Genomic DNA, 15,188 nt, shown 5'->3' with positions numbered 1-15,188 from the left:
CGCATTCAGGTTTCTTAGGAGACAGGTAAGATGGTCAGGTGTTCCCATCTTTTTAAGAGCTTTCCACAGTTGGTTATGATCCACACAGTCAAAGGCTTTAGCGTAGTCAATGAAACAGAGGTAGATGTTCTTCCAAAATTCCCATGCTTTCTCTATGAACCAGTGAATGTTGGCAATTTGATCTCTGGTTCCTCTTCCTTTTCTAAACCCAACTTGGACATCTGGAAATTGTTACAAGATTTTAAGCATGACCTTACTAGCATGGGAGATGAGTGCAGTTGTTCGATGGCTAGCACATTCTTTGGTATTACCCTTCTTGGGAATTGGGATGAAGATTGATCTTTTCCAATCCTGTGGCCACTGCTGGGTCTTCCAGATTTGTTGACATATTGAATACAACATCTTGATGGCATCATTCTTTAGGGTTTTGAATAGTTCTACTGGAATTCTATTTTAATATTTCCAAATTAATAATAATAATAATCATTATTTTAAGGAAAATGTTGAGATGGATATCACAGTAATGTTGCTTTGTTCATTAGCTACATATCTGTGTTTATTCCACATGCAAGATACTACTTTGTATTGTAGCCCTGTATTAGGATAAGCAGAGACCTTACCCCATGAGTTCCTTTGACTTAATTTAATGAAGATAATAGCCCCACTTCATCAGCAGAACTGTGTAGTTGTTTGGCAGTTGAGATGAGTTTTTTGCTATTCCATTAGCATTCTTCCTCCTAGTTCTCATGGTAGATAGTAGCATGCAAGGAAATGACTGACAAAGGCTGGGAATGCAAGAAAGTGACAGGTCACAGTGACCTGGACCAATGATCTTGGAATCGTGAGGAAAAGGATCAAACCAAACATGCAACAGATAAATGAGTCTCTACATACCTTGCATACCAGTATCGAAGCTAAGATTAATCTATCTCTCTGAGTGTGTGTCATATAGTCTCATTTCAGTGAGACTAAAAAGTTCACATGTGATTCTCAAGCTGTGTGTTATGGGGAAACCTTTTAGATCTTTGGAGTTCTAAGAAGTCAAAGACTCCAGGCTTTCCTGCGTTCTGGCCTCAACTGACTCATGGCTATGACTAGAACACCCCACTCTCCAAGACTCAGTTTCTCTCCCCTGTCAAATAAAGTTATTGGACTGATCTTTAATGTCCCTCCAGCACTAATGTGCTGAGATTTGATGAGTCTAAGGATTGCTTTTGGGGGATGGCCTATACGATAGAAATGATAGTGAACCTCAGTAAAAATTCAACTGAAAATCCTCTGCCATGTTTAACCTGATAAGAATTATTTAATATCATGAGAACTCATCTGGCTTAGTAGGAGCTCTTGACTCTCTTTTTAAAAATATATATTTGTATGTATGCATTTGGCTGTGCCAGGTCTTAGTTACGGCATATGAGATCTCCAGTGTTTGCTGTAGCATTCAAACTCAGTTGTGGCATGTGGGATCTAATTTCCTGACCTCGAACTCAGGGCCCCCTGCATTGGGAGTGTGAAGTCTTAGCCACTGGACCCTAGGGAAGTCTCAGAACTCTTGATTCTAAATGGATCTAATGATTGTGTCAAAGACAAGATGAATCTGTGATGACAACAAAGCCAGCTATGTAAAGATTTCCCCATATGGATGGTTAAGGAGAGTGGGATATAACTGAGATTAAATAGATATTTACAAAAACCAGTGAATTACTTCAAAATGGGATTTCTTTTTGGCTTGTTCTACTAATAATGGTAATAACCTAATCTTTGCCTTTTTTGATTTAGCTTGTTGACTATTGTCCTGTTAGCTAATTAGGCCCTGATTTATAGCCTATGTAAAAGTAAATCTCCTCTTAGAACTTCTTAGTAGTGTATGTGAATAGATTTGCACCTGCTAGTTTTGAGCCACTCGAGCTGTTCACGTCATAGGGGATTGGCCTGCTAAACTCTCTGAGCATTCCAAATACCAACATGTAAAGCTTGGTATTCGTGAGATTTTTTTATCCTTGGAACTGCCAGTTCATCTGAAAGATCAATGAGAACATGAAATGTTTTCTCTACCATGTTTTCACTTTTATTGCATATATAATAAAAATGCCATTTTAGTAAATAAATATGGTTCACCTCGTTGCAGAAGTGTCTTTTTCATTCTCTTCCCAGTAATACCCAGAGACAAAGCATAAGGTTTAGTCATACTGTGGATTTCCAGCTTCTCATCAGAATCTAGAAAATACAAGCCAAAGCTGCTGTAAGAAGTGATCATTTTCCTCCTTTAAACAGGATAAATACAAAGCCAGTTTCTTTATATATTGAATATATGTAATATTTTTTACAGGGAAAAATAATTTTTTCTCTGATGTTGAGCTTTAGGAAAACTTCACATTAAAAAATTTTGTATTTGCCAAATAGACTTAACTGTGTTTGAAAAGGATAATATGCTCCATGGTATTATCTTATGAGGCATACTTACAAATCATCTAGTGGTAAATTGTTAAATTTGAATTTTTAGCCTATAATAGAAACAAAAATTGTTTCTCAGATATCTTGGGTAATCTTACAGTCTTTCAGCTCCAAGATTCCTTCATGGAGCTGAAAGACTGTAAGTCTCACCCTTGACTCAAAGAAATGTTATTGCATGTGGTTAAAATAGTTCTCATATAATCATATCATTAGTAGGAGTAAAGTAGTGTTTCTTTGCATAACCTCCTGAAATTCTTATACTACTTGTGTAAGATTAAACATCTAATAAGCATGCTAAGTTGCTTCAGTCATGTCCGACTCTGTGCGACCCCATAGACGGCAGCCCACCAGGCTCCGCCGTCCCTGGGATTCTCCAAGCAAGAACACTGGAGTGGGTTGCCATTTCCTTCTCCAATGCATGAAAGTGAAAAGTGAAAGTGAAGTCACTGAGTCGTGTCCAACTCTCAGCGACCCCATGGACTGCAGCCTACCAGGCTCCTCCGTCTATGGGATTTTCCAGGCAAGAGTACTGGAGTGGGGTGCCATTGCCTTATACTTCCAAATGAATATTGGTTCCTTTGAAATAGTTTCCTGGGAAAGTTACGCAGTTATTGTAATCATGTTATTATTGCTGCACATGATTTGTGGTCCCTTCTTTTGAAACTGTTTTCAGAGCAACTTAACCTATCTGGTAAAATTCATAGTGATTTCAATTCACTTATTTATGTATCTGACAGATACAGAATATGTACTCTCTGCTAGTTGTGCTAATTTCTAGGCTGATAAAAAATCAAAATGACATGACTTCTGTCTTTATTATGTTTATAATCTAGTCATTTTATTTTTTAGAAACCACCAAAAGCTCAGTTTGGTAAAGGTGAAGGATATTAGTGAATACCATTTTAGTGAAAAATATTATGACTAAGGAGATTTTTTTTTTAACCTCATAAAGTCATTTTCAAAATAGTATCAGAGAATTTCCAAAAAAACAAAAAATTATTTTGTTCTAAGATAACTTCTTTGGAATATGTTAATTGCTTGCCATAGTACCTAATTTGAAAGTTAACATACATTTAGATAGATGTTAACATTGCCATTTTACTTTATTAATTTTTATGTGTATTTTGAACATTATACTTACCAGTTTCTGTTTGGTTAATGTGAAAACTCTAAGATAAGGTCCTGGTTTACCTTTGAGAAAACTGTTAACACAGTGAGATCCCTAGATATGATTGTCCTATCAATCTTTAGTTTTGTGTATGTATTTAGGTTTACATAAAGTACAGATACTTAGCTGGTCCTTCACTACTTTCTTTCAGTTTTTCATGTGTATGATTATACACTTGAGAATAAGATGAAAGTGTCTAGTTATGCTTCATCTGGAATTATGATTGCATCATAAATAAAATTGGACTAGAAAGCTAATTTTACCCTAGACATCCAATTCATGTTGTAAGTAGAGGAAAAGATAGTCTCACAGTGGATGTCAGAGGAGGGGCCCAGTGTCCAAGGGGGCACTGTTCTGGTAGTTTCATTTGTCGTAATACAACATGTTTGTCTCCACAGGAGGATCTTTGGATGTATATAGAAAAATTCCAGAGCATGTCCTTGGAAGAATTGCAGTGGCGGTGAGTATATGGCTTCCACTCTATGACATATGGATGATTTATTTGTGTTAATCAGGCATTATTCTCCTTATAGCCTTAGAGGATTTTTTGTTTTTCTTTTTCTTCAATCCCTACTGACTGTCAGGATCTTCTTAACTCATCATTTTTGTCCTTTCTTCCTTTTGTAGACCACCCTATAATAATGACGTAGAAACATGACAGTTTTCAGGCTTATGGATTTTTTTTTTTTGTTTGCCACACCATTCGGCTTGCAGGATTTTAGTTTCTGGACCAGGGATTGAACCTGGGCCCCATCAGTAAAAGGGCCAACTCCTTACACTAGACCACTGGGGAATTTCCTGCATATTCTGACTTGTGCTAGTTCATGTGTTTGCAGGGATCTTACTACTCTTTATTAATCAGTAAAATTTCCACATTCTTCAAAAAGAAACCTGTTTTATTGACATTTTGTAGTTACAGGCATACAATTAGAAAATATGTTTAAAGCCTAAATTATTAAAGTAAAACCATCTGCAAGGAAATACTACTTTAGTTCTAAAGATTTTTGTATACGTTTTATGTACTTGGTTTTTAATTTTTTCACCATCTGTATCTAGGAATTTATTCCTTTGTTTTCCATTTTTCTATATTCACTAATAAACTGATGAAATATATCAACTAAATTAACATTATTATTTAAACTCCAGATTTCAAATTTGGAATAACATAGGCTAAACAGTGTCTAAGAGAAGTCATGGGTGGTGTAATAGTAAACAGTTGCTAACCTAAAGGCACTCTGATAACTTAAGCAGTTTAATGTAGAACAAAGTGATTATACCATGTACCATTTAATTAAATGGCTGATTTTCGCATTCATTATACATCAAACTGACAACTCAGATCCTTTAATCCAACATGGACCCTTATTTAGGCTTAGTTCATTGTAATTCACAGCTTTCCTTTTTTCTTTCCAATTATTAGTGTGAACTGCCCAGGGTGATGAGAACTTTCTTTTCTGATGCTACTGCTGCTAAGTAGCTTCTAATCTACATGTTTAGGTAGATGAGTATGAAATTCGAGTACTTAAATCACCATTTTAGATGAAAATAAAAATGTTTCATTTCCTCTTTTCATCTCGGGGGGAATGAATGCTTTGTGGCTTTTGGCAGTTCTTGGCTCTAAAGTTTAATAACACGTATAATAAAGGGCAAAAAAAAAAAAAAAAAAGAGGGATACCAATTGGAAAAGAAAAAAGTATATGAGTTCTCTGTACTCAATTATCTATCAAACTTGGCTAAAATAGGAATCTGCCTTCTTCAGAAGAGAAGCTTGTTCTTCCTGGAGTTCATAAATCTTGCCTCCCTCTTGTGTAGGACAGCCACACAAGGCCATTGCTATTTTCAATTCTCCTGAAGTGGGAAGCCTGTGAAGTGAATGGAGTCAGAAAAAAAAAAAAAAAATCCAACTCCAATACGGGCTTACCTATTGGGTAATCGAAAATATGACAATGGTTTTAGTGAAAAGCATTTGAAATAAATAAATGCAGTTAACCTTCACGGTAACTATAGATTATTGTACATATTTTAAACATGTGCAAGATGAGGTACAGCAAAGTTAAATAGCTTGCCTAGAGTTCTGTAATTAATCAGTAATAATCAGAACCCAGGGCAATTTAACTCTGGGCCCCATACTCTTTCCCTCTGCTTTCCTAAGAAAATGAGAAAAAAAGAGGAGGAAATGTAAGGAATAACAACATTTAAAAGTAAAAGACAGAAATACAAATGAAAGAATACAAGAGTAACAGTATACACTGCTTCAGAACCTCATCTTGGCATCTCTCCCTCCCCACAGTAACTTTATTTTCTGAATTCTAATAGTCTGGCATGCTGTACAGGTCCACAGATCCAAGGTTCATTACAGAATAGACCCCTGTCAGCCTTTATAATATGTTGTTCACATTATCTCTTGATGGATGTATGGCAACAGAGTATTTTCCCAGAAAAAGAAGTCCATATAAACTGGTTGATTTCAGCCTTCCAACTTGCTCAGTGATTTTTTTCCACTTTGTTTGAATCTGGCCTTCCTATAAAGAAGAATGCCTTTCTGCCTTTCCCTGCCATCTAACACAGTTTATTTTTCCTCTTATTTCTGAAGCAGTGACACTGTGTACGGTGAGTGCTAATGTTGATTGAAGTTGTCCCTGAAACAGTGTGCACTTGACATGTCGAGGAGTGAGTGATTGACAGCAGATATAAGCACTTTTAGTGTCAAGGCTTTGTCAAGTCATTGTTGTGGAACCTAGCTTGCTGAATACCAATAATACTCTCTAGATTTTCAATGAACAGATTGCTAGCTCCCTGTACACTTATTTTTCTTCTAAAGGAAAATGTAGTCTATTTTGGCAAAGTTGGAAGAATATTTTCTTTTTTGAATCTCCAACAAAACTTTTAATTTTAGCAAGTATCATAAAATCAGTATTTATTTTGCTTTTCTCTGCCCAGTAATCTGAATATGGTGGATTGACTTCGCCTTGTATGTTTTCTGAGTATTCCTTTTCTGTGGGACTAATTTTTAGTGGGGAGCTAGCTTTAATGGGAAAGCTTTATTACATTCAACTAAGCTTATGTTGAGAAATTTAACCTTGTTTCCAGAACTCAGAAGGTGATTACTAAATAAGATGACCTTGTCCTTTGCTCAAAGAAGATATTGTTTTTATTGTTGATGTTATTTTTTTTACAAGCATTTAAGGAAATATTTTTGTCCTGTTTCTTCCTTCTGTATTAGTTATTGCTATTTTAATATTTTCTTTTTTTATTATCTTACTGTTCAGATTACATTTGTTTTATTGTAATGCCACTTAGTCTGAATTCTGGAAGAAATAATTTACTATAGATATGTATTCTGTTCTCTTCAAATAGACAAATATATCATAGAATTGATTATAATGCATTAGCAAATTTTTCAGGAGTACATTCCACTCAGAATAATTAAATATGTTAACTTCTGCTCAGCATTAATTGATATAGATTTTATCTTCTGCATTTTTCATATTTTTAAAATTGTTTTTCCCTTTATATTTCTATTTTTAATATTGCTCTTAATCTTTTTTGATCAACTAAAATCCTTGCGTATTTAGCCCCAACTCTCTTTCCATCATTCTCAAGATATGTAAATTGCCAATTACTTCTCATAATGGTAGTTTTTCTTATATTCCTGACTCACCTAAAAATGTCTGTAATGATGGACATTTAAAAATTCTTGCAGTAAATTTTTAGTAATAGTGTTGTGTCCTTTGTATCTGATGCCTAGTTATGAATAGTCAGCCTTCAGGTTGTTAAGTTCACACTCACGTCCATACAGGATCAGTGGGTATGAACGAAAACATATGTATCTCCTTTTATAACAATTTCTATATAAAGACTTTTGAGACTTTTAATGATTAAATTTCCCACATAGAAGGTAGCACTGTCGCCCATGTACTGAAGGTCTCGGAAACATCTTTTCAGTATCTGACTCGACTAATTATTCTTAATTCGGGCTATTAAATTTTATTAAATTTTAAAAATCCAAAATCTAACTCAGATGTTTTTATTTTCTCTCTTTCTTTCTTTTACATGCCTTTCAATATTGTCTACATGCTTCCACACATACGCTTGCATCAGCCAGTCAGAATGGCTTGTGAGGATCCATCATCTTGACATACTTTGTTGTTTCCTACCCTAATGCCATTTAAAATGTTTTATGGGAAAGTTTTTATTTTGGAATAATTTTAAACTTCCAGAAAACTAGTATTTGGAAATACTAAGAATTCCCAAAGATGCTTCACCCAAACCCCCCAATTGTTAACAATTAACCACATTTGCTTAAACATATGTATGTTTGTGTGTGTGTTAGTTGCTCAGTCGTGTCCAACTCTGTGCAACCCCGTGGACTACAGCCCACCAGACTTCTCTGTCCATGCGATTCTCCAGGCAAGAATACTGGAGTGGATTGCTATGCCCTCCTCCAGGGCATCTTCCCGATCCAGGGATCGAACCCAGGTCTCCTGCCTTGCAGGTGGAAGCTTTACCGTCTGAGCCACAACATGGGCTTCCCAGGTGGCTCCGTGGGCAAAGAATCTGCCTACAAGGCAGGAGATGCAGGTGGACACGAGTTCAATCCCCAGGTTGGAAAGAGCCCCTGGAGAAGAGCATGGCAGCCCATGCCAGTATTCTTGCCTGGAGAATCCCTTGACAGAGAAGCCTGGCAGGCTACCGTCCATGCAGTCACAAAGAGTCGGACACTACTGAAGTGACTGAGAACACACTAAGCCTGTGCACCACAGCTACTAAGAGCGCACACATGTGCGTGCACACACACACACACACACACATACATATACATACACACACACATTTTAAAAATGTTTTATCATTTATTTTTATTTTTGGTTATGCTAGGTCTTTATTCGGAGAAGGAAATGGCAACACACTCCAGTATTCTTACCTAGAGAATTCCGTGGACAGAGGAGCCTGGTGGGCTGCTGTCCATGGGGTCGCACAGAGTCAGACACGACTGAGCGACCTCACTTTCACTTTTCACTTTCATGCATTGGAGAAGGAAATGGCAACCCACTCCAGTGTTCTTGCTTGGAGAATCCCAGGGACGGGGGAGCCTGGTGGGCTGCTGTCCATGGGGTTGTAGAGTCGGACACGACTGAGCGACTTAGCAGCAGCAGCAGCAGCAGCAGGTCTTTGCTGCTGTGCTCAGATTTTCTCTAGTTTCATCAAGTGGGGGCTGTTCTCTAGTTGTGGCGCTCAGGCTTCTCATTGCGGTGGCTTTTCGTTTCGTGGAGCACAGGCTCTAGGGTACACGGGCTTCAATAGTTGGGACACATGGGCTCACAGCTTGGCGCACAGGCTTAGTTGCCTTGCAGCACATGGGATCTTCCGAGACCAGGCATTGAATCTGTGTCCTCTGCATTGATAGGTGAATTCATAACCACTGGACCACCAGGGAGGCCCCTGTATAGATTATTTTCCTGAAACATTTGAGAATAAGCTGTACGTATCATGACCTTTTACTCCTAAATACTCCAGGTGTGTTTTTTTAAGAACAAGTGTATTCTCTTATATCACCTCTATATACTGATCAAAATCCGAAAATTAGCCTTGATACATCATTATTACCTAATCAACAGTCTTTATTCAGGTTTTGCCAGTTGTCTAATAATACCCTTTATAGACCAAAAGACCGGAGAAGGCAATGGCACCCCACTCCAGTACTCTTGCCTAGAAAATCCCATGGACGGAGGGGCCTGGTGGGCTGCAGTCCATGGGGTCACTAAGAGTCGGACACGACTGAGCGACTTCACTTTCACTTTTCACTTTCATGCATTGGAGAAGGAAATGGCAACCCACTCCAGTGTTCTTGCCTGGAGAATCCCCGGGACGGGGGAGCCTGGTGGGCTGCCGTCTTTGGGGTTGCACAGAGTCAGACACGACTGAAGCGACTTAGCAGCAGCAGCAGACCAAAAGAAAAAGTTTTCTGGTCCAGCACCCAGTCTAGGATATACATTATAATAGTTGTCATGTCTCTTTAGTCTCTGTTAATCTAGAACAGTGTCTCAGTGTTTCTTTGTCGTCCATGACCTCGATGTTTTTGAAAACTACACTGCCCCAACACTCTGATCATATATTTTTACCTTGGCCTGAATGCTTTTTTCCACTTTCCCACACATCAGTGGAATCTGCACTTCAATAAAGCCCTCCTGACTATTGTCAGCGGAAGCAGCTTTTACTCCATCCGTTGCCTTCATTAGTTAAGTTTTTTAAAATGTCTCTCCTTGGTGGGAGGGAGACTCAAGAGGGAGAGGACATAGGTATACCTACGGCTGATTCATGTTGATGTTTGGCAGAAACCAACACAATACTATAAAAGCAATTATCCTTCAATTAAAAGTAAATTTGAAAAGGAATGTCTCTCCTGGGTCACAAATGTCGTGACTTAATTTTTTTCATATGCAGAAGTATAGAAAATAAGTGAGACTCTTTGTCCCTTTTTCCTGTCCCTGTCCTTCCCCACCCCGGACACTACCACTGAGAACTTTGGTGTAACTGGACTTCAAGTCACTTTGAAGTGAAGTGAAGTCGCTCAGTCGTGTCCGACTCTTTGCGACCCCATGGGCTGTAGCCTACCAGGCTCCTCTGTCCATGGGATTTTCCAGGCAATAGTCCTGGAGTGGATTGCCATTTCCTTCTCCAGGGGATCTTCCCAACCCAGGGATCGAACCCGGGTCTCCTGCATTGTAGACAGACGCTTTACCGTCTGAGCCACCAGGGATGTGCACACATACTCATTTCTTTCATACCTTATCCTCAGAACATTGTGAGCTTATTAAATGAAGGAACCTGTAGCTTGTACATTCAGTATCCCCACAGTGCCCAGCATGGAAGGTGTTCAATAAATGCTTGTTGGTTAGCAGACTTTTGAAGGAAGAAATTATGGTTGATATGACTGTGTGTTTAAATGTGGAAAATTCCTCATAAAAACCATCATTGACCCGTTTTGTCTTTCTTAAATTTAGGTTGTTAAAGGCCTTACTTATTTGTGGAGTTTAAAGATTTTACATAGAGGTATGTACTGAGCTTATGAGCTCTGACTTATTTGGGGGTAGGGTGGGGAACTCTCTGGAAACCTTGATTTTTAAAGTGAATTAGATGATCTCATATTTAAGCCAGGTGATACATTTGATAGTAAGATGGCTCCTTCATAAATGTTATTTTAAAAAAATTTTATTCCTTAACAGCTCTGATATAGATTATATACTTGGTATTATATTTTTGTGAATAATGTTTACGAAACACATAAAATGGTATTTCACAGTATTTGGCAATGACAGGATCTTATTTTTCTTGACTCTAGTTAATGAAAAACCTTCACTTTCTACCAGTTGCCTCCCTTCCTTTTGTTAACATTTCAAATACCCTCATGCACTGTTTCTTAAGAGGCAGCTTCACAGACCTTGAAAGTGAAACGTTAAGGAATTGGTGAATGCATCAGCAATCAGTCTCCGAAGTCTATTAACAGAATACATGAAAAGAATTACCAGGTAACTGGTAAATGTGAATGTTGCAAAAGGAACCTCCTTTTGCACTTGTTAATATTCCCAAAATGTCTGAATTCATTTGGAGCAAATTATTAAGTGAGAAACAGACTATAAAAAAGCGACTGCAAGTTGGCCTAATGTTAGTAACTACTGTTTAAGTTTACACATCTGTTCAGCCTAGGTTTATGCACATTTGGAGAAGGCAACAGCATACACATTAGATGTGATTAAGGGGAAGTTTTGTTTGTTTTTAAGGTATAAGCTATGAGAGAGAAAACAACTGATGCCTTCAGTTGTAGCATCACATCTGTCACTAAGGGTTTTCTGTTGTGGTTGTGGTTGTAGTTTTAATATCCTAGTGATTCCAAATTTTTGTTTAAATTCTCCTTCCTCTTTTGAAGAGGGTATGTAGATATTGACATGCAAAACTTTCAGTTCAGTTCTTGAAGGTGTTCATGCTGATTAAATGGAATCATAAACCAAGTTTTTCTTTAAAGCCAGTCCACTCTATTTCTGAGTGTATAGTTGGTACAAAAGTTATATGTATAGAGAGTTAACTAAATGTGTCAGTATTATTCTTCCTGGGAATATATAAACATGTGAATACATCTGGTGGGTGAGAAAAAGTGGAGCATTTTCTCCCCCAGGATTAAAAGAGAACAATCTTTAATGTAATACGACTTATATTTCTCCCCTGTACTCCTACTGCCCCACACTTGCCAACCCATAAAGTGGTTGTAAACATTTTAATAGGAGTTAGCATAGTGGTCAATTCTTGTCATTTTATTGATTTTTATGAACATCTGCTATCCTTTTGACAAAGGAACTCAAGGAAGTCATCAATGCTCAGCAGCAGAACCTTCGTTTAAAGGCCTTTGCCATGGAAATACAAATGTTATTATTAAAGTGACCCTTAGGCTCATCCTGTACTCCGGGCACACAACATAATTCTGGCTTACAGGGAATTCTCACTAACAATAACTTTCTGTGAGGACTCTTAGTAGCACTATAAACTATAGTAGATAGGGAAATGCTGTTCAGTTATTCTGCAGTCATCTTTGTTTTTCTTCTTTAAAACCATTGGTTTTAGCTTCACTTTTTGTCTGGAGGAATAATGGAATTTTTCATTTGAAATGGTGTCTTGATAGACATTTTCTAATGGATTTATGTCTGGATCTAAAAATAAAGACTGAAGTGTTGGTTAGAGTCGTGTTCAACCACCCTGTAGTCACTGTGGGCAAGTGTGGCTGACCAGAGCCTCTCAGAGGCTGGTAGGTCCTTCTCCCCAGCTCTGGATGCAGTTTGGGTTGAGAAGTGTTCTTTGATCAGTGACGTATGAGGGCATTCGTGGTTTGACTGATTAAGGTCATAGAGGTTTCAAAAAGGAATCCTAAGCCTGTACGTCTCTTTTCAGTCTGTGCTCACCAGTCCAGCACAGAGAGTAACCACTGTAAGATGCCACTGGTTCTGGGTTAAGGTTATCGGGGAGAGGCTGAGTGGGGATTTTGGTAGTGAGCCAACTAACCCTCTCAAGGAATTTCCATTTTAAAAATTTATTTGTTTAACTGAAGTACAGTTGATTTACAGTGTTGTGTTCAGGTATCCAGTGTGTTGTGTTCAATGTTCAGGTATACGATGTTGTGTAGGATACAGCAAGATGATTCATTCATACACAGATTTTACACAAATATACACAGATTTGTACAAAGATATACAGATTCTTTTCCCTTATAGGTTATTACAAAATATTGAGTATAGTTGCCTGTGCTATAGAGTGGTTTCTTGTTGGTTATCTATTTTATATAGTAATCTGTATATATTCAGTGTTAAATAAGTACCAGTAAGTGAATGTGCGTCTGTGTCTCTCTCGATGCAAAGACTGATGAATTACAGTGCAGATGGACAGTTATTCCCCAGTAATTATGGGTATTCAGCTATAGAAACAGTGTGCTGTTGTAGTTTACCTTATTAAATATGTATGTTTAGCTTTTGAGTTTCCTTGTTATTTGTGGAAATTTTACCTTCTGGATTTAAAAGTACATGTTTTTTATTGGAGAGTGGAAGAAGCCAAGTGTCCCTGGAGACTTTTGTAAAGCTTTGTAATGAGAAATTTACTCTAGATTGAGTAGTTGTTAACTTAATATTTTAGAGGTTTTGTCCATATTTAATAACTTGGATTTCATAAAAATAAGATTAAAGATGCCTTTATATTTACCAAAAAGCTATTTAATTTTCTCCTTGATTAAAAAATTGTAGCTTTCTAGATCAGTTCAATCAGGCAATTAAAGATCAGAGCTTTTAAGTTCAGCTAAGGCAATTAAATAGGTAATATACTTTTCTTATACACTTATGCTGTACAGGCTTATTGCTGTACCTTCTTAAAAGCACATATCCTTGTTTTTGCTTTCTCGAAATGAATGGTGAGGGGAGTTCTAGCTGAATATGTTTCATGCTGTCAAATCAAAGACCGTGGTCCTTCTCTGGCGGGGGCTGCAAGGGATCCTGGTACAAGCGCTGTGAGAAGACAGAGCGAAATGAAGACAGGGAAAGACAAACACTAATGAGTGGGCTAAGCCTCCTTTCCTTTGTCTTGTCTGAGTACCTGTCCCTGAAAGCCAGGATCCTTATACTCAGGAACACAAATTTCAGAAGATTAAGAAATGGATATGTATTCAGTAAGAGGACAAGCTGTCTCTCACATTTGAGTGGCTTCCCTGAAGTATAGTGGTCCTGGATTTGTGACTGTTAAAAAAAATGATGCATATAGAAGTATATAATATATTGTGGAATTTATATTATAAAAGATAGTTAATGGCTTCCAGACAAGCTGTTGAAAATTGAGCCTTTCCTATAGAGCAAAACCCCATGAGGACTATAGAGCAGGACGAAGCCTGAGCAGCAGAGTGACAGACCACCCCTCCGTCCTGTGGGCCTTGTTAGTCTGGTGCAGGTCAGTTTATTTGTGTATTGTGTAAAGTGGAAATTTTTTTAGGAATTGAAGTGTATAAGATCCCACCAACCCATAGGGGATCATCATATATTATATTCAGTCAGGTTTTACTGATGTTTATTTTGTTCTTTTCACAATCTAGTTGACGTGATATATATGAAAGTTTTTATAAACTATCAGATATTAATAGTGTAGGTATGTTTTAATTACATAATAACTATTATTAGAATTAACCACTTTATCCTGTTAATAAGCTTATCTCATTTCCAAATCAACCCAGGGAGAGAGTTTATTCTACTTTGTATTACTAGGTCAAAAATTATGAAAATCTTTTCTTCAAGAAAAGCATGTGATATCACATGAAGACATAATTACTAAAACTGTTTGAAACTTCCACCAAGATTAACTACTGTGGAAAAAATTGTCTTTATTAAAAAGCATTTGTGTGAGCCCTATAAGTATAGCATGTACTGACTGAGTAAAAACAAAGAAAATGAACAGTGAGAAAGTCTGTTAGGCCAGATCCAACATTACAGCAAATATTGCAGCTTAACTTCAAAACATACATCGCCACTAATGAGGTGAGAGCCGTGCATATTAATAAACCTACAGCTCCAGTCACAGCCATCATTACCCACATCAAACATAAATACAAGATTAACACCTGTGCCATTTCTTTGGAAGATGTGAGAATGCCCTGGCAGTAACTGCTCTCTCTTTCCCTGAGGATAAAAAATAGAAATGGAACGGTAATGAGAACAAAACTTGGATTAAGAAAATAAAATTGGCAGTCAGGCTGGGGCAGTCTTACACAGATGGAGAAGTTTATAGAAAGAAAAAAGCCTAGATAGGTGGTGTCCCAGGGTATTTTTTGTATATACAATCCTGGTTATTTTTATTAATTTTCTCTAATAGGAGAGCTTTTTAATATTTTACATATATATATATATAGTTGTATTACTCTGAAGGTGAGTGCTGCCCAAATAGATTTGTTTGGAGAAACTAAGTCTCATGGTTTCAATATACATGTTAGAAATTTTATTTTCTACCCTTTTTATTATTTTTTTATAAATCTGGCCTCAATACTTAT

The 15,188-nt window shown here is 37.3% G+C and overlaps 1 protein-coding gene across 3 annotated transcripts in view; it reads left to right on the top strand.

Moving 5' to 3' along the window:
- LOC120852514 (dual specificity mitogen-activated protein kinase kinase 5) overlaps nucleotides 1-15,188 on the top strand; it is a 263,024-nt gene that overhangs the window by 101,129 nt on the left and 146,707 nt on the right. For all 3 annotated transcript variants that reach the window (XM_040225792.1, XM_040225791.1, XM_040225793.1), the window contains 2 exons: nucleotides 4,021-4,082; nucleotides 10,627-10,675. In XM_040225792.1, the coding sequence (XP_040081726.1) occupies nucleotides 4,021-4,082; nucleotides 10,627-10,675 (111 nt within the window). The remainder of the gene's footprint in view (nucleotides 1-4,020; nucleotides 4,083-10,626; nucleotides 10,676-15,188) is intronic.

Source organism: Oryx dammah, unplaced genomic scaffold (genome assembly GCF_014754425.2).
Source record: "Oryx dammah isolate SB20612 unplaced genomic scaffold, SCBI_Odam_1.1 HiC_scaffold_26, whole genome shotgun sequence".
Classification (NCBI taxonomy): Eukaryota; Metazoa; Chordata; class Mammalia; order Artiodactyla; family Bovidae; genus Oryx; species Oryx dammah.
This window is presented reverse-complemented; position numbering and strand designations above follow the sequence as displayed.